The 22,907-nt window shown below is 34.8% G+C and overlaps 3 protein-coding genes and 1 long non-coding RNA gene across 19 annotated transcripts in view; 1 reads left to right on the top strand and 3 right to left on the bottom strand.

Moving 5' to 3' along the window:
* The first annotated feature begins 11,488 nt into the window (after positions 1-11,488).
* LOC104803278 lies at positions 11,489-13,963 on the top strand. Of its 8 annotated transcripts, XR_770155.2 has the most exons (6): positions 11,489-11,603; positions 12,532-12,623; positions 12,781-12,824; positions 13,198-13,246; positions 13,397-13,450; positions 13,883-13,963. XR_770155.2 is itself a non-coding variant. In XM_010527191.2 (5 exons), the coding sequence occupies exons 2-5, from the start codon at positions 12,618-12,620 to the stop codon at positions 13,554-13,556; spliced, it is 306 nt and encodes a 101-aa protein (XP_010525493.1). In that variant the 5' UTR covers positions 11,489-11,603; positions 12,532-12,617; the 3' UTR covers positions 13,557-13,668. The 8 variants fall into 8 exon arrangements, 4 of the variants coding, with proteins under 4 accessions (XP_010525493.1, XP_010525494.1, XP_010525491.1 ...); XR_770154.2 differs by having other exon boundaries at positions 13,198-13,450; XM_010527191.2 differs by lacking the exon at positions 13,883-13,963 and having other exon boundaries at positions 13,350-13,668.
* Positions 13,964-14,886: 923 nt separating this feature from the next.
* On the bottom strand, positions 14,887-17,768 carry LOC104803279. 8 transcript variants are annotated; one of them, XR_770162.2, is made up of 9 exons: positions 17,495-17,759; positions 17,006-17,056; positions 16,840-16,863; positions 16,593-16,698; positions 16,345-16,444; positions 15,653-15,722; positions 15,421-15,539; positions 15,064-15,272; positions 14,887-14,978 (listed from the first exon to the last, which is right to left on the bottom strand). It is a non-coding gene; the product is annotated as an uncharacterized LOC104803279 (long non-coding RNA). The 8 variants fall into 8 exon arrangements; XR_770160.1 differs by having other exon boundaries at positions 16,840-16,922; positions 17,495-17,758; XR_770165.2 differs by having other exon boundaries at positions 15,421-15,497; positions 16,593-16,922; positions 17,495-17,768.
* Positions 17,769-18,845: 1,077 nt separating this feature from the next.
* LOC104803275 (mitochondrial fission 1 protein A-like) lies at positions 18,846-20,418 on the bottom strand. Its single transcript, XM_010527186.1, has 5 exons — positions 20,235-20,418; positions 19,640-19,778; positions 19,341-19,462; positions 19,186-19,249; positions 18,846-19,103 (listed from the first exon to the last, which is right to left on the bottom strand). The coding sequence occupies exons 1-5, from the start codon at positions 20,325-20,327 to the stop codon at positions 19,018-19,020; spliced, it is 504 nt and encodes a 167-aa protein (XP_010525488.1). The 5' UTR covers positions 20,328-20,418; the 3' UTR covers positions 18,846-19,017.
* Positions 20,419-20,603: 185 nt separating this feature from the next.
* LOC104803276 (AUGMIN subunit 1-like) overlaps positions 20,604-22,907 on the bottom strand; it is a 2,800-nt gene continuing 496 nt past the window's right edge. For both annotated transcript variants that reach the window (XM_010527188.1, XM_010527187.1), the window contains exons 3-8: positions 22,666-22,901; positions 22,385-22,517; positions 22,162-22,296; positions 21,898-22,021; positions 21,182-21,319; positions 20,604-21,057 (exon numbers count right to left, since the gene is read on the bottom strand). In XM_010527188.1, the coding sequence (XP_010525490.1) occupies positions 20,911-21,057; positions 21,182-21,319; positions 21,898-22,021; positions 22,162-22,296; positions 22,385-22,517; positions 22,666-22,901 (913 nt within the window). In that variant the 3' untranslated portion in view covers positions 20,604-20,910. The remainder of the gene's footprint in view (positions 21,058-21,181; positions 21,320-21,897; positions 22,022-22,161; positions 22,297-22,384; positions 22,518-22,665; positions 22,902-22,907) is intronic.

The raw sequence follows: 22,907 nt of genomic DNA, 5'->3' as shown, positions 1-22,907 counted from the left end.
GATTTGCGACAGAAATTTCTGTCGCAAATCTGTCGCAAATTCCAAAAATAAATAACTTTAATTTAAAAATAAATAAAATTAATATTTGCGACAGAAATTTCTGTCGCAAATCTGCAATTTTAAAATTTCTGTCGCAAATAATATTTGGTTCTGCGACGACAACGTTTCCGTCGTATTCCGTCGCAAATTTGCGACGGATTTTGCGACTAATTGCGACAGAATAAAAATTTTCGCATTCCGTCACAAATTCGTCGAATTCTGTCGTAATTTCTTTGCGACGGAAAAGTTCCGTCGCAAATTCTGTCGCTATATTAAGATTTTCTTGTAGTGTTTGGGTCTGCTAATTGCTTATAAACACGTTTAACACGATCATCTATTGTCTATATAAATTGATAACTCGTATTTGGAATTATAAATCCAACCTCTTTCATGGCTAATCTTCAATCACCGATGTTGTTTAGCGTATGATGTTGTAGTGACATCGGTAATTTTCAAATCCCGAGTGTGATCGACACATATATATATATATATAATCTAACAGGTGGTAGTCAAATAGTTGAGAGGTGACAAAATTATTTTAAGATTCTGGATTCGTGTTCGTGGAAAAAAGGAAACACAATTAATTGTGTGATTAAAGGGTGACTCTGAATCCAGAGAATTAAGTGAGTCGAAGGTACCATGAACATCATGATTATCAATATATATATATATATATATGTTCAAACATATTTTAATTTACAGGGGTGGTCTTCCAATCTTTCTTCTGGTTTCTTGACAATACTAATATTATATTTACAACATTTTGGCATATTTAAGTGAAAAAAATAATTTAAAAAAGAGAGAGAGAGAGGGGGAGGGAGGGGGTGTTAAAGAAAGGAATGGAGAAGCGTGTCGGCCGGGTGGATAGGGTTGTGGTGTATATTTGCCTCCCCTAATCTCATCTGTCAATATTACCCCAACTCCTTAATTATAATTCCATCATTTAACCACTCAAATTTCATTTTAATTTTCATATAATACCATATGACACGCACACACAACACGACATGAACACATAGTTAATATTCTCTTTTTAGTAATAGTCAATGACGGATCTAATTTTTTTAAATGAATATACATGTAACTTTACAGAGACGTATTTAATTTCATTATAAAATCATTTAATAATTTTTATGTAAAAATTTATGAAATTTCTAAAGAAATAAATTTGTTTAACTATATAAATGGGGCACGTGACCCCATTGTCCGTCCATGGTAGTAGTAGTAGTAGTTTAGTTCACGCGTATGAGCATGCACACACGCACGCACGCACGTGTGAAGCAGTATCGCTACTTCTGTATTCTACGTAAGAAAAAATCTAGAGAGAGAAAGACACTGTTCTTTTTTCCTTTTCTATATTTGTTTTTTTTTATTGGCTGAGAGAGAGGAGAGAGATAGAGAAGGGGGGAGAAAGAATGACAACACAGAAGGGCACTGACAGTCGTATGATAAGAAGAGGTCCGATTTGACGTTTGACTTGTCTTTTCACTCTCTCTCCTCTCTCTCTCTCTCTCTCGTTTTTATTAAACCTATTTTCAATCTCCAAATCATTATCCCTCTCAATTTACGCAAACTATGTTTACTACTCACCATATATATATATACACACACACACACATATATATATATATATATAATTTTCACAAGACTTATTCAAGACAGTACACATATATATATATATATATATATATAATTTTCACAAGACTTATTCAAGACAGTACTTTATGTTTTGCATATAGCATTAAGCTTTTAACAAGTCGAGTTTCGTTTAAAAGAACACCAATTGATTAATTACGTTATTGTTGTATATTAAAAAATGTTACATTATAGTTTATTTATCTTAATCACATTAGTTGGATCGAAAGTTCATGTATTTTGACCATTGATTTTATAATTTTTATTCAATAGTCCTCCACAGAAAAGCTTATCTCAAAATGAAAGAGAGAGAGAGAGTGTGTAGAGAGAGAGAGAGAGATTCTCTATATATAAATATAGAGGAAATGGTGTAAGAGGGTCCTAGGGTTTTGTCTTCTATTGTATTTACTCTCTTTCTTGTATATATATATATATATATATATTAGTTTTTTCCCCATGTTCGGTGGCGTTAAAATCTTAATCATAATTAATCTTGTAAGTCTAACAATACATTTACAATAATCTCTTTGTAAACCATACCAATTGAGCACCTATAAAAACATTGGTAAACTAAAACACATCCATAGTAAATTAGAAACATTTATTAACAAATAATAATAAATATCTTATTATTAAATATCAAGGTGAACTTTGTTGAAATGTAAATTAGACAAAGTATAATACAACTCTTAAATTAATTGTCATAAACCAATGTTTATAATCCATCACCAACTCTCTAATCCTTATTATGCTAGGAACACGCGTATCGTGAACATAGAAAATGATGATGACACTTTATACAACAAATTTTGGTGTGTATATATATATATATGTATATATATAATATGAGATTGGGCATAAATACATTAAACAATTAAAAATATGAGTAGTTAATTTGTCAGACAAAGTGGCAGCAGCATCTATCCATAACCCGTTAATAATTAGGGGTTAAAGAAACGAGGAGATTCCAATCAGTGATCCTAATTGGGATTATCCTTAATCTATCTTAAGATGCCATTTTAGGACAATTCTGTAATTCTTAACAAAAACCATAAGTTCTTTAAGACAAATATGAAACACTCATTGTGTTATATCATCAGAACCCAATTAGGTATTTTCATTTCTAACGATTAAAGATGAATACGTACCAATAATTGTGTTTAATCAAAGTTCGTTTTAATAATGCGCTGGTGCCCACATCTTTTGTATTTTTATAGTCATTTTTATTTTTTAGTAATGCACTCAATCTGTTTATTTTCAATAAATTTCAAAATATTTAATATTACTCCCCTTTTTCTTCCTTTTTTTAAATATGATTTTTGTTGTCGTTTGCTTACTTTTTGTTTTCTATTTCCCGACAACTTTATGTATTTTTTTATAGTATATTTATATTACCATAGTAAGGAGAAAAAGCTAAAATATCTCCAAATTACTGTTTAAATACATGAGATTAATGGTGGGCAAAATTTCCACCGTCAATTTTAATTGGCCAATGAAAAAATATTTTTTCAAACAAATCATTCTCAAGTTATTTTGATAAATAATTGAATAATCTTTTGGATCGCCCGACAACTTTATCTTTCTGGAAAAATACGAGAAAACGACAGAAGAAACTCAAATTAAAATTATATTTTTTCTAACGCTGAAAATTACAAAGAGCTTTAGGCTGTAGACCTCTTTATAAATATATATTTTTAAAAATTAATAGTATATCTTAACAAATTCTAAATTAATAATTTAAGTAGCATGCACATATGGAAATTAAGCGTAAAGTTTATGTGGGTTTGGCGTAATGAGTTAATCACCATTAATTATAACATGGACACAAAGAAAACAAATTAATCAGTGCTGTTTTGGCCATTTCCACTGTTCTTCGACAGTTAACAACTAACGAATGGCTATTAATCCATCTGACCTCCTCTTTTCTTTTTGATGTACCGACGTTCGCACCCAACACACACACATACATACATACACACATGCATGCATACATGCATACATGCATACATACATACATACATACATACATACATACATACATACATACATACATACATACATACATACATACATACATTGATACATACTTCTCCCCCAATCCCCCCCACATATATATATATATATATACACTTCATGTATGTGTGTGTTATTTCATTCTTCTAAAGCCATCAATTTCCTAACATCCATCAAGAGATGCTTTAGGGAAATTTTAGGAAAATGGAAGTCATAGAGTTTGAACAAGAAGGACGTATATATACATGCCTTAATTTGAAAGCTAATTAATTAACCTATATTTTATTGAGAATTTTTTTATTAAAAAAAACGAAAGAAGCGTATGTTCATACGGAATACTTTCCAAGAATATGACAGCATTGAAATTTGAATGGACCGAAACTGACATTGAACCCACGAAATATCGCTATTCAAAAGTTGTCTTCAAGTGAAAATTCCTGGAGTTGAAATTATCCAAATATTAAATGCACGCATGCATGCGGACATAACCACATATCATAATCCCATGAGATTGTGCGTATGTGTTCAGCAAGAAACCACATATGTTTAATGGTTGAAATTGCAAGGCCCATTGGCTGAGTAATGGCACTTTACAGGGGTATTATTGCACTTGCACGTATATATATATAGTTATATATATATAGTTTTTTTTATGAATATATATATATATAGTTATATATGTGAAATGGAGTCATGTACATAAATATATACATACATACATATATATATATACATACATATATATATATATATATATATATAGCTTAGGTGGAATCCAATTGGAATGGGAGAGCACTGCTGATCCATTTTTGATGACAAATCCATGAAAAAAGGGGAAGTGGGTGACCATCAAAATTAGGTTTTTGTGGAGGATGTTGGGTCAATACTCCACAATATTAGAATTCTCTCAAAGTGGTGGTGGCAAATCATTGCGGTGATTGTCTCTAAATGTGTGTGTTGGAGAAAGTCTCCTAATGCCCTTCTGAGTGTTAGAAACATCACATAATATAATAACATGTTATATCAAAATTCCAATGCCAACAATGAATTCGAATAACGAGGATATTTGCACCGTCTAAATCTAAAAAATTGGATTTGATTTAATTACCCATTGGGCATATATATATATATATATATATATATATATATATATATATATATCTCTTTTTGTTGTATACTTTCCCTTACCATATCAACATCGATCTAACCTTCAAGGCAAATTGCTTGCACATGAGACTCTCGTGGACCTTTAGGGTTTCAAAGAAACACATGGAACTTCAAACCAAGAAATATTTCTCGTTTCATCGAATGGAAGGTTGGCGCCTAAATTTTGACTTCTTGTTTGGTGATACGAGTTCTCAAAAAAAAAAAAAACGTTAAAGGTGGCAAACCCACTTCGAAACATTTGACCAAAAATTCATTTGTATTCGCCGCATGATGATTAGGGTTTTTTTTTTTTGTGCAATGTCCGAAGCTTGATTTGATGCCATGTGCTCACATATGGTCTTCTCCCTAATTCATTGGCATTTGACATTTACAAAGTAATTGCCTCATATATTCCTCAATTTCTCCTGTCGTGTTCTCTTGGTTAACATATCCCACATCGATGGTTGACAAACACTACATTTTTCGAAATAAAAAAAATTAATATGGATTTGGAAATATTATAATAATTGATTTGAAGGGATTCTAAATGTTAGATATGATTGCATATCAATTAGAGATTCAAATAAAAAATAATATTACCAAATCCATATTTATTTCTTTATTTCAACAACATTCATTCACATGCATTGGTGCGTCCATTCATCACTGGTGTTGACGTCTATCTAATAATTTTTGCAATCGAGATCGTTTCTATTATAATTAAATACCATGACGACTGAAGCATACAAAATAAAAGGACGTAAACATATATGTATTTGTTTATATATATACACTGCCATATAAACTAACATATATGTATTTGTTTATATATATACACTCCAAGCGTGAGGAGGGACATTCACCTGGGCTTCTCCGATCCTCTAGAAGATGTAATCGGGTCAAAGACCCGATAAACTTCCGGATTATCCAAAAAAAAAAAAAACTTTTTCCCTGCGTGATTTTATTTGGACTTTATATATTTATAACCAAGCGGAAATATAACCACAAACAACCGTTACCTAATTAGTTGCGGGTGTACAATATAATGAAATAACATGTTAAATTATATGAAATCAAATTTGGTTTAATTATTGAAAATTATGGAGAAATTTAATTCATTTGGACTTTATATATTAGTTCGTAATTTTCCAATAATAATTTGTCACACTAAAAAAAGAAAACAAAACTAGAAAAAGACGAATGAGATTAGGGGAATCATTTACATAATTGGAAAGTGACTTGACAACGGAAAGCAGATGAGAAAAAAAAAAACACTTTGAATATAAAGAAACGCTTTTATCATTTGAAAGTATTATGTGGCCAAGTGGGAGATTCTTTAATTTGTGTTAATTTGGCACCATCCGATGGGTCCCACCTCCTGCCTCACAAAATAAATTACCATTAAATGGAATTAAAGGTTGAGCTTATTTATATACAAAATCGTTTCACCATCACACAAAGATAGATTTTGTGGGTCCCGCATCATATTTCCTCTGCTCGAATCATCTCCATGGAAATTTAAGAATATATATATATATATATATATATATATATCGACTGAGACCCTAAAAGGCTCTGAACTTAATTAAGAATATATATATACGCACACATACATACACACGAACGATCATACATGCATACATACATACATATATGCATACATATGTGCAAATATCTTTGTTTGCCCCCCGGAAAGAGAAATAAGACTGGAATTTAGGGTTATATAAGAGTGTTGGTTAAGGGATGCAGGAATAAAGCAAGCAAAACTTATGAAAGTGTAAAAACAGAAAAAGACAAGAAAGAAAGTGAAACTGAGTTGCTTTAATTTGTTGGGTGAAAATAAGATTTTATTTCCGACAGTTAAACTTTCATTTGATCTTTGTTTATTGTTATATGCATTCTTGTTCTGAAGGCTCTTACCCTCCCCGCCTAACCATGTGCATATACTATAATCAAAAAATAAAGTTTTTTTTTGGTTAATTAATGTTTGTATAATACCGACTAAATGTTATAAATGATGGACAGAAATGGTACGTACCCGAATGCAGGCGGGTACATATGTATATATTTGAGTTTTTGTTTGTATATATATATATATGTGTATATGCATGTATGTATAAAATTTGTTGGGTACATATGTATTTATGTATGTATTTATAAATGATATGACAAGACAAGAGAGAAGACAATGGTTATGCATGTGAAGAGATGTGATGTGGACATCTGTGACTTGACCTCTCAATCCACACACTTACACTCTCTCCTCTGCTCCCATCTCTTCTTATTATTTTCCTGCCCTTTCCTTCCATTGGTATTTCAGCTTTTTCTTATTTATTATATATATATATATATATATATATATATGTATTTGAATAATCCAACGTATTATATATACATATATATGTCTACCTAAGAGATGACGGCAGATGGCACCGTTGATAAGGCGACACAAATATTTACGAATAGCGTATCAAGACAACAATCTGACACTTTTATTGTCGTTTAGATTCCGAATTTCTAAATTGTTGTCTCAAAATAATTTTTGTGTGTATATATATATATATATATATAAGATTCAAAATTTGTTAATCCAAGCTCCTAGATCTTCAAGCGAGTACAAAGCCGTATTAGTTTGATAAGTTACATTCACTAAATATTTATTATGATTGGTCTTCCTAAGTTCTTATTTACCCAAAGATGTTACCCGGTCAAAATTTGCAACTATCGGTACGTGACGCGTGGCACAAACCCATTATGTTGTTTTCTCTGACCATTGTTGACTCCCCACTCTCCTCCCCGATTTTCATTTCATTGCATTGGACTTAACTTTGTTTTCATCGAAATTTTTCTCAAAGCTAAAAATAAAAATCAACAACGGCTAAAATAAATTATCATATCCAGTGCATGACGTTATTTATATTATATAGTATTTGAATTCGATTATTTTGTTGATACTTACATTCATTTTAAATTTTTTTTTATAATCGAGATCGCGAATTAACCATGTGATTTATATTATGCTTCTTTCTCCAAACTAAAAAATTCGAATATGAGATATGATACACATCCATTTCACTGATTAAACTATTCAAATTTAGGTTAATTTCAAATTTTACATATAAGTATAAATATATTTTACTTCTTCGACTCGATCTAAAACACGTATTTTATATATTTTACAGTCAAATTCGATAATATTGTGTACGTGAAACCAAATTTTTTGATAACCAAATTTGTATGTGAAACCAAATTTATTACAAAGGACATGAAAAAGATTGAAAATCTTGATGATTAACTCAAGATATAAAAATTGGAATAACCTCAAATCTTTTCATTCTCTCACAACGTCCCATGTGATCTGTTTTAATTTGGTTTAATTGAGATATTTCTAACCCATCCGAAGGAATTTTCAAAAGAATTTGATATATTTTTTTGTATTGATCAAAATCATCAAAAAATTTTATTTGAATCATTTCTAATTTCTCTCTTATTCAACATTTTTTTCCCTTATATACTAGAAGGGAAGATAGCAACAATCAAAAGCTTCGTAAAACGTGGCATTATCCGATATGATACCAAATAAAAACGCTTATTCGGTATTATGTTTCGATAAAATTGTGAAAAAAATGATATATTTTTTTTCTGGCACTGATTTCCACATACCATCTTTAATAAAGCTACTGCACCTAAATTTCTCTTGTTATCTCGAGAACTCAAATGTAAAAACTCAGCCTCTCTATGAGACATTACGTTGAACCACAGTGAATGAGAGAGACCCTTCAGTCGATCCAATAGCTCACACCAGATTCCTTTTGCTTTGCTTTTAAGAGAGAGAGAGAGAGAGAGAGAGAGAGATGGGTCGTAGAGACATCACAGTAGAAACTGGGAGTTGAAGTACCTGAGACTTTCTGCGATGACTGTCGCCCTCTGTCAACCTTTGTCGAGGGCTTTCTTGTCTTTTCATACCCTCTCTTTCTTCTCCATTATGCTTTTATTCTTCCTCTCCCTCCCTGCCGTTTTTATTCCTTCTCCCCACTAGACAATTTCCGATCATAATGTATACAGATCCATCGCAACCTGTGATAAGACACATATATACTTGCTTGATTGATCTCTCAATAATAAGTTGACAAGATCTTTCGTGGTTCCCCCCCAAAAAAACTAATTAAAAAGGAATCCGTAATACATATATATATATTTAATTTTTTAATATGAAAGTTATTTTTTTCACATGCAAAACGAAACAAAAAAGGAGATTGATTCCCACTGTCATGAAGTGATATAAAAAAAATTAGATAAAACGAAATGTTCCGAGCATTTTAGAGCTATGTATGGTTAGCAGGGGTGGGTACGGGTTGCATATCCAGAAATTTGAGGGTATCCGAACCCGAATGTCTCGAGTTATAGTTTTTATTATCCGATCTCGTACACGTGAAGTCAGATACCGAACCCGAAAAACTCGTAAGATAATTATCGGGTAATCGCAAGTACCCGAACCCGAATATTTATAATTATTTTCAATCAATTTTTTAAAATATATTTATATATACATATTCAAAATCATTCAAAATAAATTTAAATTGTATTTATATCTAAAATAAATTTATTTTTTTAATAAATATATATAATAATATCTATATAATCATTAACATTAAATAAAATAACACAAAATCTAATAAAACACCTAAAATTTAAAGGGTAATTTTTTATTATTCGGGTATCCGCGGGTATCCGTGAGATAATAACAATTACCCGAATCTGAGCCTGAAAATTCGGGTATTCTAATATTAATACCCGATCTCGTGTCTCGTTCTCTCAGATACCCGAAAATTCGGATATCCAACCCTCGGATCGGGTCGGATATTCGAAATTCGGGTTTTTTTGTCCACCCTTAATGGTTATCGTGGTCATTTTGATTATTAACCAAATAGTCGAATTGAACGAAATTAAATAAGTCAATCGAAACTGAACCGATTAAAAAAATAATCGAAAAAACGGATAAATTATTTGGAAAAAAATGAGATTTTTACAACAAAAACTGAATACGAACTGAAAAATAACCGAAATTTATTTATAAAACTGAATGATTATAGTTTTTTTATAATCAAAATAACTGAGCCAAACCCGAATCGAAACCTGAAATAGTCACATTTATTTATGGTCGAATATAGAGAATAAGAATAGTGTTTTCCCCTCATCTTTAATTACACAACAAATAAAGTTTAGCAAATTTAGGAATTCGAGAAAATCATTTTAATCAAGTGGGGGGATTCGGACCCCTCGTTGAGAAAAGGTTTAGAGAACATGTTCTCTAGGATTTTGTTGCGTTTTCTTCATTTTATTTTATTTTTTAAAATTTTGTTTCGAGGGAATCCAATGTTAAAACGGTAAAAAGGCACCATTAAAATAACAAAACACTCACCCATCATGCATTATTTATTCCCGATGTCTTATTGAGATCAAGTAACGGTGAAAAAAGTATAAGAATCTATTGTGGACTCGATTAAATGTTTTTTTTTTCCTTACATTTTTGTATTTGGTTATTTGATTTATGTTCGGATTATTTTTTTCGATAAACAATATTCATTTTTGAAGAAAATTTCGGGTTTTCAATTATTTTTATTTGCTTAAAAACTTGGTTTTTTAAAAGTTTTAAAAACTCATAAACATAGAGTTTTAATATAGTATTCATTTTTAATACGATTATATACATACAGAGGAATATTATCTTAAACGAATGAAAGTAAAAAAATTGAGGGAGCGACAATATAGATGAAATGTTGGATTACAATCAAATTTGGTTGTCATTTTCATGCGCTTTTTTCTCCAATATCAAGATCCCTACTTTTACCACCATTCTTTTTTTTTTTTTGGGAATTTCATTACGCCATCAAATGCATATCTTTCTATAATACTAATTATTATTATTATTTTAAACTTTGAAAAACTTACAAAATATTTAGAAGTAATTTTGCATTAAAAAATAAAATAAAAATTGCATAAAAAGACGAGGCCACGAGGCCATTGTAGCTCGACATTAGGAACACATGTTGCATAAATGGGCACAACTCTCGCTATACTCCCTTAACCAAAATGTAACTTGTTTGGAGTTAAATGGTTAGAATTAAGAAAATCATTAACATGATTATCGCATATCCAATGACGAAGATTTACCCAAAGCTTGATTATCCTATTTCATGTCCAATTTATCCCCAAATGCCTATTTTATCCCAACAGAATAATTATTACAGATACATACAAATATCTATGACACGAAGAGTTTTAAATCCAATCCTATATCTACTTCGCGAGTCACTCAACTGGTTTTTTTGCCCGGTTCTTTTTCACTGAGTCACTCGTGTTTTCTAATTTCTAAATTCGAGAAAACCCATCATGCTTTTTCAAATTACGTTTAAACCCCCGATCTTTCCTAATCTAACGAAAGGCTTGAACGCGTGCAGAGTAAAGATGGGAAGCGGGTCGAAGATCCGAGTCTGGACCTGGGTTCAACTCGGTTGTTGGGCTAAGCCTGAAAAACCCATAAAATACCTACAAGATTTAGGATAAACTCCTTACCTCCACGACAGGCCCAGCCCAATCAATATATAGACGGTTATAAAAAAATTCAAACCTCTCTCTCTCTCTCTAAAAAAAATTTCAAATCTCTCTCTCTCTCTCTGCCGGATCCGGAACTCCCTGTATATCGGTCGGTCATGACGGTAGAGAAGCGGTGGAAGTAGGCCGAGAATGATCTTCGGTCTCTTCCTCAGGTGATTTTACGTCATCGAACCTTTCGTTTCTTGCTTTTCGTTAATTTCCAGGGTATGATCGCTTGAATTTCTTATTCTGTTGTGTTTTTAGACGTTTGGATCGTGTTATAATTTGACTTTCTCGTCCGCTTGGTGTTCGGTCCTGTTGTTGTTGTTGTCAGTTTTGGCGAAGAACACCTATATCTATAGTTCCGAGAATGTGCAAATGCTAGGGCGTGTTCGGTTCTGAGAAAGCACATTCAGATCTCGCGTATTTGGTTTCTGAATCGTTTGAATTGCTGATAAATAGATTTAGATTTACGGTTTCTAGGGTTTTGCGAGAAGATTTCTTCTTACGATAAAATGGAAATTTTTTAGGACACGTTTCGTACTTCTGAGGCACCCCGGGATGGTTACCTTACTTGTTATTTTGTTAGGTTGAGGTGAAAGGTTACAATATCATTTCCTTAATGCCGCATGCAATACAACAAGTTTTGAGAAACGACGTCGATTTGGTTGGTCTCATACAAGTTATTTGGTGTTTTACCAATGTTGGCGAGGAACACTCAAATTATAGGATGTATTCATTCCTGAGAATGCGTTCAGATATTGTATTTGGTTTCTAGATCCTATAGTTTTATATTTTGACTATTCTGATAAATAGATTTAGATTTACGGTTTCTAGGGTTTTGGATTCTCTTGATCCCATGTCTCTGTTTTCCTTTCAATTATACATAATTATTGATAGAAGTGAAATATGGTTCGTAGAAATTGAATGATTGCAAGACGCTCTATTCTTCTTAGAGTTAGATTAACCATATCAGTGGATTTTAAAATTGGAATTTCAGGAGCTTTCCTAGATGTTCAAATCAGATTAGCTTATGATTTTCTAGCTTAGATCGATCTTTTAATTGATTATTCCTATGTTATTTCCAATGCCATTTTTCAGGTTTATGCACATTCTGTCATCTCTAGTAAGGGATGCCTCAGATTGAAGTAAATCGGCAAAGAATCGTAACGATTTGAGGGTGAAACATGAAGGTCAGGGTGTGTACGTCTTTACTTCCACATCGTTCAAATGGTTGTTGTATAAATTAACTGTTGTGAAATGTTCATTATCCCTTCCCATATTGCTCAAATAGTTTTCTGTATTCATGTAAGTTAATGATATTCCACTTCTTTATTTCTGGAACGACAGGAGGCTATGCATCCCCAGTGGTACTTCCAACTAAGAAAATTAAGGTAAGCCTAACCAAAACTAAAAAAAAAAAAAAAGGAGCTAACACATCTTTTGCTTACTTGGAAACTGACATATAAGCTAGATAGGTTGGTATGTGAGAGGTTGGTGGTAGAGACTTCTATGTGCTTGTGTTTGAGCATCCATGGATATTGGTTGTGTATTTATTTACAATCGTCGTTCATGTTGCTGAACTTTATAGCTATCAAAATTTTGTTGTTGCCTGTTTGTGGTGTTGCCTGCCAGGCTGCCACACCCACAGGCAGAGAAAAGTTAGCAGCTGAACATGTCCATAACTGTAGAAGTTCAAAGTTATGCTTGTGCATTGCCGTTTATACTAAATGAGTGATAAGCTTTTATACTCTCATCTCTGACCAGCTACTGTCAATCTCATATCGATGATATTAGATGGAAGAAGCCATGCTTGGTAAGCTTTACATATACCCGTTTGCGACTATAAAAATATATTATCAGGTATATTGCATGTTGGGACACGCTAATGTTGCAATTATCTGTCCTATGGGGAAAAGTTTTTGAAGTTGTGGGGAATGGTGGCTAAGTGCTTTTGGTATGCCAGTGGCAGATTATCTCGAAGGCATTGCCACACCTTGCGTTCTCACTGTATTACCAGGTCAAAGGACCTATCTACTGTATTCTCTCCGGCTCCTTTGGATACAGTTTTATGGCTGCACACAGAAAATACTACTGTATTCTTCCGGGCTCACTCGGTGCCCTGAGACTTGTCCATATGGTGCTTTTTGTGATAAAAAAAATTTAGATGTTGTTGCATTTCCTCCTCATGAGTCAGTCAGCAGGTTTTCTTCCTCCATTTACAAATCACGTCTGATTGTTTTATCATGTACGTTTGTACTGCAAAGAGGGGGAAGGTTGTGTCGTGCGGGGGTTCTATAAAAATGGTGTGTGATCATATTTCAATAGTAGATGAAATAATCAGAGGTTTGAATATATTTGCACAGTAATTCCGAATTAACCATTTCTGTTGGAGCTGATCATCGGGTGAATCAATGACACGGAAGTGCTTGCTTGTTTTTTTTCTTTTCAGAAGAAGGTAAGGTTAGCTTCCCGATCAAGACGGTCTATATGAGAGGGGTGTCTTGAATTATCAAGAAGTCGGCTTGGGCCCAACGGTACACCGAGTCACCGACTGCGAGACTGGCCTACTTCTAGGCCCAACTCAAACAAATGGGCTTTGCTTTACGTACCGGGCCTACTTCTTGGCCCAATATTACAATAAAGGCCAACAATTGAGCCCAACTAACAAAAATGGGCCTTTTATTGGGCCAAACTAACGAAAATGGCTTATTAATCGGTATAGGCCTACTATTGGACCCAATGTTATCAAAAATGAACCTAATAATGGGTCAAGGTGACAAAAACGGCCTTTCCATTGGGGGGTTTTCCATTGTGTCGCCCAAGCCCAATATTAACGTACAAGACACATTAATGGAGCTTACGATTGGGTCCAAAGTTACGAAAATGGATCTATTGTTGGGCCCAGTATTGGACCCAAAGTTAATGAAAATGGGCTTATAGTTGAGCCCAACCGATCCTTTACTAGACTGGGCCTTACTGTTCTCCCAACGCATACAAATGAGCCTATTGGGTCTAACGTTAACGAAATGGATCTACTATTGGGCCCCAATAACAACGCAAATGGGCTTATTAAAGGGCCCAACGTTAACGAAAATAGATCTGCATAATGGCCATTATATTAGGTAAAATGTTTATAAAATGGGCTCAAGGTTGGCCCAGATGGTTCGTAAGGACTTAGTAACCCTGTCATTGCGTTCTGTTTTCGGAGGTGGAGGCCATATTTGGACCAGAATGTAGATATACTTACTGGGAATGCTCAAAAGAGATGTAGTCGATGGGCTGGTCACTGGGGCCTACTAGGGAATAAAAAAGAACTGTTTGAGGCGTAATGGGCCAGCAATTGAGGGTTACTTTGTGGATTCATGTGGCTTTAGGGTCTTAAACAGTTCCTAGCGGACTTATTTGCACGACTAACGGCCTACTGAGTTGGCATATTATTGACCACGCTGCCTGGGTTGTACTAGGGTAGGGTCTCGATGGCTAATTCGTCGTCCGGTAATGTCTGGGTGTGGACGTCAAAACTCGACTCAGTCGGACTCTCACCCCTTATTACCACAACAACAACAATTGAAATAGCACATTCTCGTGCAAAACTATATGGGGAAAAAAGGAATAAGGGAAAAAACTTACTTGAATGGGAATCGCAACATCCACTTCTCCTTCAACACTCCGCTTGTGATATGGCTTTATCATCTGCAATCCACATAAAAACCCAAGTTTAACAAACAAATGCATCAAAAGAAACACAATCGTATTGTTGTTGCCTTCCCTTCATGGGTTTTATAAAAAAGAACGGTATAGTTCTCTTCCTATATTTGAAGCTACCTCCTCCTCTTCCCCTGCTCAAAAAAGGCATCAAATAAGGCAAAATATCATCACACACAAAAAAGTCACTAAATCGGGCTATATCTTATGCTTTTATCATTATCCAGTTTAAATAACAACCCTATCATTCTTTGATCAAGATCATGTTATACAGTTTATTACCTTGCAAACCATAACACGTTCCCACAGTTAGGAAGATTATAAGTTCATGCACGTCCACTGTGATTGGACATACAACACTGATAGATACAAATACGACTCAGGGTAGGCTTAAGGAAAAACTGCCAACCAAAAAGACAAATCAAATAAACAGACTCGCTAAGCAAAGCCCGTCCACCCTTTCTGCAATATGTATAATACAGGAAAAGAGTTAAAATAATACTACTAGGCTGACCTTATGTGTAAAAGTTTCATCATCTTCCTTAAAAGGCACGCCTTCTCCTTCCCAAGACAGCAGCACACCACTGAAAGCACGAATGACAAAAAACAGTGAACCTCTTGGAAACAATATAAGAAAAAAAACCATCACCATAACAGAACCAAATCGCATCTCTAGCTCCACGCATGTCATTGTCACAGTTGTCGATTAGCACATGAACGAACTTGCATAAAATATTGGAATGACCTAGATGCAGAAACCCATAACAAATAATAATACGGGATTTCTATTAACTAAAGCATGAAACTGTTCATGATTCCTAGGTGATCTATCTTAATTTTATTTGTTGTTACTGATCTATGAATCATATTGTCATAATATATCTAATCCTGTTGCCACAAAACATGAAATGCATTAAGCTTTCAGGGTTGTCTCATTCGTTTTCATAAATACTCTAGTCTCTAACTAGTAACTACTTTTGCGTAGATATTCATAACTATGTTCAGATTTTAATTCCTTTAATGCTGATTTCATAGGTCAAAAATTCAGAAGGCAGTATCTAACAGACATGTCTGTTCACTCGCTTTTAAAGTAATAAAACTATGTGTTTTTCCTATTTGGCAAGAGACTTCATAGATAAAAGAACTACTTCAAGCTTCCATCATCTCAAGGAACAATTAAGTCTTTCTTAAAGGTTGAAAACATACCCGCTGCTAAAGCCGCCAATCAAGAATCAACGAGCTGATAATACTGTTACTTCGCCTCTACAGAATTATAAAGTTTGGAGTTAACAAAGGCAAGTAGAGTCTGCATGAATATCAAAGTGAAAAGATCGGAGGTTAAAAATCCAATTAAAGAAACCCAAAAAACTTTTATACAGGATTCTAAAAGAAGGAGCTTGGTTAAAAAGCCAATTACAGAGACAAAAAATTCCAAGAGGTCAATGGATTCTTACCTCGATAAATTCCAAAAGACTTAGCATGACACCAAGTCGACGTCATTGTCAAAACTTGCTGTGATGCATGTGGTGCTGACCAATTAATACGGTGACCTAACTCAGCCTATCAAAATAATAAGCAAGTTACCATTCTGGGGTACAGATGATGTTATTTCCGTCATAACCTTGAAAGATGAGCAGCATGCAATAAACCTGATAATATACGACACACATTCATTATAAGGAACGGGTATGAAATACGTACGCTTGCCATGTATGATTTCTTCATCTGGTACAGAAAAAGAATAAACAGAAGAGCAAATTCCATCGATACCAGATTGACAGAAGCTGGCGAGAGATGGGAATATAAGGATTATCATCACTCACTCCTTTCTAGTCTAAAAGGAAATTTAAAAACATAAGAACCTAACCTTTGAATCTTGGGCACTTATGGTCATGTTTAACGTCAAACTTTTCCCTGTCTGCAACACCAGAAAAAGGAGATATACAACCAATATCCATGATTGGTCAAGCACAAGTTCATATAGCAGCCTCTACCCTAAACCCTACCGATTTACTTCAATATCACCAATTTACTTCAATATGCCCTGGAAACAGTATATCTGAATATATTTCTCAGAAAATTAAACACGTAAAACTACGGAACTCAGAAACTAAATGCGCGAGATATGAATGCGTTCCCAGAACCGAACACGTTCTGTCATTTGAGAATTCTCAGAAATATAGATATAGGTGTTATTCACCAACGCAGACAACAACAGCAAGATGACCAAAACCCCAGCGGAGGAGCAAATCAAAGTAGAAAACGATCCAAACGACGAAAAACGAAATTCGAGCCATCAAATCCTAGAAATTAACGAAACGAGAGAGAAATGAAAGACGCGATGACGCCAATTCACCTGAAGACGAAACTAACAACCGATATCGGCTTTTTCTTCGATCTCCTACCACCAATCCTCCGCCGTCATGACCTTCCGACATCCGGCGAGTTCCTGATCCGGTAGAGAGAGGTCACTCCAGAGAGATTTGAATTTTGTGATGAACCGTTATAAAACTGGGCGTCATATACGGGTGGGCGAGAGAAGTTTTGGGCTTTTCGGGTTTAGCCCACAACCGACTTGAACCCGATTCTCCCTCGGATCTTCGACCCGCTTCCAATTTACACGTGTCCCCCTAAAAGGAATATAAGGAGAAAAGCCATCATACTTTAAAACTTTAATACTTTTTTGGATAGTGTAAATCCATTAATTCAATATCTTTATCCGATTATATGTTCTGATAAATTATAATGGTCAACAAACTTAAACATTTATACATTTATATAATGCATGACAAAAACACTAAATAATTTCTCTTTGTTACAACAGCATTTGTTCTATATTTTTTTTTCCTTTTTATCCAATACTCAACTCTTTATTAGTTTCAAAGATGTTGTCATTTGTAGAGTTTTATCTCCAACAAAGAAAATAGACCTTTTTATTAGTTTCTATTATACTGTATAATGTATATGTATATATATATATTTGAATAAAAGTTTTGTAAAATAAAAATGAGACTGGAAATAAAATTTGATTAATTTATAAAACAATAAGATTTTATAAACTTTTTATTATATAACTTTATTATTATAATATTCGAGTTAATATTATTTTTTTATTAATTAACTTATTGTAAATTTTGTTGGTATAAACTTTGTAAAATAATATAGAATATTTATTTGATAAAGAAAAAATATTTTTTTATGACTTTTATTATAATGTAAAATTATTTTAATATAAATTATAATTATTTTAAAAAAGAGTAAATAATATATGTGAAAGTGAAACAATGAAAATTGAGAAATCTGTCATGTAGAATGCTATCACAACAACCCTTCAAAGATCTTTACTCATATACAAAAAAAAATGAAAATATATAAATTTAATATGGATTCATGACAGAGTAATCCTAACTATGGGCTCATAGTAGTAGGACATTAGAACAATATTTTCTATACTTTCTTATCCTATATATATATATATATATGAAGAATATACAGATATAATATGAATTACCATTAAATACGCAGTTGGCTTCATATATAGAACTATTCGGTATAGATACTCTAATTACTGTAACTAAATGATTACTCTAGTTACTACAACACTGTCATTTCATGAGCCATATTTATTAGCAAATAATTAAGTCAAACGATTGTTTTAAAGGTCTATGTAATATTTATATGGCTTTAAAATCTTCCGCATGTATCTCTAGCGACGAAAAACGATATATACGATGTTGTTAATCTCCTTGACAAAGATCTCATATTGCAACTCAAAATATCATTCAGGTAGACCAAAAAACACTCTCTCCCAAATGGAAGAAAAGCTTTAATAACAGATCCACATTATTCATATGAACATTGGGGTCCTTTGGGTGGTCGTCATTTCTTGCGAGCCAAAGCGGCAGCAATTCCGCCGGCTATGAGGCCTACGGCTGTAGCCGTGATCCCTATCCCGATCACACCATCTGCCACAGTTGAAACAAGTTTCCATTTCATGACTCTGGTTTACTGCCATAGAACTTTCGAATGTTCGGTTTTAGTGCTTACCCTTTGCAATTTTGTCTTCGACGGTCTTCTTCAGGACCAGAGCTTGCCTCCAATCGGGTTGAATCTGTGAGAATTTTGATCCACAAGTGGGAATGTTAGAGAATATCGGAAGATTGTGGGAAAGAAACAGAGAGATAGATAGAAAAAGCGTGAACCTCGAGACAGCGCTCCGCAAGCTGACGGCTCCTTGAATAGTCACCAGTTCGATAGTATCCAACAGCAAGAAGATAGAGCTTCTCTCTGTCTTGCAAAGGAGGGCTACTGTTTGCCAGAGATGCTGCACACAGAAAAGAAAACAGATTTTGCTCGTTACAAGTTCGCAAGAAAGAAGAGTAATAACTACGAACATTTCAGAACTAAGCCTGGTAATAGCCGACCCATTCAACAGCAAAAAATGGTCCAAGGATCATAGTGTGCATCAAACTAGCAGTGCATGGAACAAGAAAGGAGATACCTTCAAGCATGGCTATTCCACGTTGCACGTCTTCCGCTTGTCTGGAATGAACAAGCGCCCACGATAATCGCATTATGGTTTCTTTCTTAAGTTCTTCATTGCCACCATCCGTGGCCTCTTGAACCTCTCTTTCACATCCCTTTCAACAAAACAGCACGGTTTAACCAGTGACCAAAACAGTACAGAGCTCTAACGCATGAACATTTAAACATATAAATTCCCAAATGACATTTACTGAAGTTTGATAATAATTCCTCTTGTGACTGGTGAGACGAGTATATGTGCAACATAATGAGATGCTACCAAAATCCATCCATATCAGATTGCGCACAAAATTCGAAGGCCAATCACAGCTTGTCAATCACAGAATCTAATTTATCGCACTGCTGGAATATCCGGGAGATCACATTTCTTATTCAATCTCCACAAACCGTCTAGGTCAAGCACACACATCAGGAATCACCCAAGAAAGCACAAAATAGCTCGACGATTTCGAATTCCCATAAACATACCGTAATTTCGAAAGCGAAAATGACCGAGAAGCCATAGCCGAAAACGAGTGGTGAAGAAGGAGAGGAAGAAAGAGGGAACTTACAGCGATGACATCGCGTTCACACCAGGGGATCTTGTCACCACCGCTGAAGAAGGAGCCGACGGAATCGAAGAATTGACTGATCTTTGCATCCATTGAAGCCGATCCAATTATCTGATTCTCGCGGACTTTGTTTGTCCCTCTTTAAGGAGAGAGAGAGAAGCTACGAAACCGCGTGCGTCCTGAGTCCACCGTGACGCCCACGCCCCAGGAAGAGCAATATTGTCAGTCAGGCCCCTCATATTTTCCTTCTCTACGCATTTTGATCCCATATTTATTTTAGTTTCCAAAAGTACCCCAAAACCATAAACATTATAAAATATGACCCTGTAATGAAAGAAATTCCAAAAGAACACACGAGAATGATGATAAAAAAAAACAGCAATTATCATATCGATTTGGTTCAGGTTTCGGATTGCGAAAGAAAGCTTCTCACTTCGAACCAAACAAATTCTTTGCTTTGTCAACAATACAATTCTACCTCCAATATAAACATCACAATACAATTCAAGATTCACATTCAAAGTTAGAGAAACTACAGGAATTAGGAAATATCAAAGGACGAGAGAAGAAAGAAAAGGTTACATAGCAGCAGTCAGTCTCCATCTCCAAGGTTGTTCTTCGAATAAACACATCATTGCTGTCATTCCCGGCGAGGATTAGTCCTTCTTCTTTTTCTTCAGAAGCTTCTACCAAGAAAACATGAAATCCAAGATGGATTGTCGGCGGTGGAAAGGGCCGACTGTAATACTTCTTCGAGATACTTCTCCGCAGCCGCAAACTGTCTTTTCTTGTCTTCAATTGCAAGCGCAGCCAGAGCTTTATCCTGTCAGTTTTTGCAGAGATCAAACCAACTAACAGAGAAGAGACAAAAGATTTGCTTACATGAAGGATTCAATGTCTTGCGTCAATGGCAAAAGATAAAATCTTCGGTGTTTATGAGTTGTTACCGGGGGCAAGTCCTGGTAGCTTCTTAGAGTATCGAGGACGGGTTTCGTTTTCTTCTCCAATTCCTTCTTGTACTCAGCCATTTCTACCAGTACCCTGTGGCTGATATCGGGAGAGTAACCAACGCGGTTGAGTAATGTCTGCCCCCCCAGAAAGCGTACCACAAATTAATTTTCAGGGCAACAACACAGACTACAAATGATACAATCTTATTGTTTCCCTTGTAAGATCTGTTTCTAGACCAACAGATCAAACAGATCAATAGATACCACATCGATGTCTCTTACTCTTCATTTATGTTTCTCAGACAAATAGAAAATAAAATGATTGGGAATAAAAAAAAAGTACCTTGTTATGTAGTTGAACAACTTTAGGTCTGAGCACATATATGATTATAGAATATATGTTTTTGACATTTTTCTGTAGCTCAGAAATATTGCAAATGATGGCAATTCTTTGGTGTACATAATGACTATGAGACCTGTAAGAGGTGGGGGCATGTCTCCATTTTCATGTGTTTGGCTATGATATGAAGAAGTCAAAATGATCTTGGCCTTAGAATGAAAGCCCTAATAACCAGCTAGCGAAACTAATGTCTTTTTTCTTCTATCCTTCCTGTTTCAACTCTCCACCAAATCTAATTGCTTTAGCTCATGCACTTCTTGTCAGTACCATTACCCAAGAACCAGTAGGTAAACTGAAAGGAGGTGGCTACTACCTCATAGTTTTTGTACTGCTGTATGTATTGACGTTCTTTTGATGCCATGACTTCCAAATTTGTCTTCCAATTCTCCATCTGTGATTCACAAGGAGCTACATCATCCTCTAGTTGTGCAAGGATTCTGCAAAAGCCAGCATGACAATAGCAAATGAGTTTCTTCTTCTCCAATACCTCACAAAAAGGTGCAAGAATTTGCGTGCACAACACAAATGACATCATGCTGGAAGTCAAATCTATCGGTTTCTCCCTTAAGAACCTTACTTCTTTAGATACGTCAACCTCTGTATAGCTTTCCTCGTATAATCAAGAAGAATCTTAGATTCTTTCTGCGTCTTAGCCCTCTTCTCCTCCACTCCAGTTTTCCTCAATGAAATGTCCCCCATTGCCACAAGAAAACTACACACACACAAATATTTATGCATTAGTTACAAATTTCAAGATAAGATTCCAACAAGAACAAACAACAAGCGGAAAGGCAGCTCACCTACTCAGTTCAGTGTCTCTTATGTTCAACAAATTAGCCACATTCGCAAGAACTTGCGCCAATGAGACCACGTTCGAGGGTAAGCTCTCTTGTGCCAGCCCCACATTCTCCAAAATCTCCCTTATCCTAGCCGCTACGTCATTAACAAATTCCCCAGAACAATCGAGATGAGCCCAGATCTTGTCCCGCACCATAAAGATAGAATAACCCGAAACAACATTGTCCATCAATGGGCAACACTCATGATGCAGAGCCGGATTTTAGGAGCTACAACGAAGTACCTTGTGCTCGGTATTCGGAAGCCTTTTGCCGAAAATCATTGGCGACAATGGTTGCAGCCTGAGTCTTGGCTTGGGAAACGGTGGCGAGATTATACAGATGGGCAATGCTCCGATGAGTGTATTCGAAACTGGGAACCTCCTTGCATGCGGATTCGAACTGAGAAGCGAGCCACGCCTTCATCTCCGTGACCCGTGCGGCTTCAGAACCGCCCTTGGCTTCGCCCGCCGTCGTCGGGGCCCCC

This window comes from Tarenaya hassleriana, unplaced genomic scaffold (assembly GCF_000463585.1).
Source record: "Tarenaya hassleriana unplaced genomic scaffold, ASM46358v1 Cleome82, whole genome shotgun sequence".
NCBI classification, from domain to species: Eukaryota; Viridiplantae; Streptophyta; class Magnoliopsida; order Brassicales; family Cleomaceae; genus Tarenaya; species Tarenaya hassleriana.
This window is presented reverse-complemented; position numbering and strand designations above follow the sequence as displayed.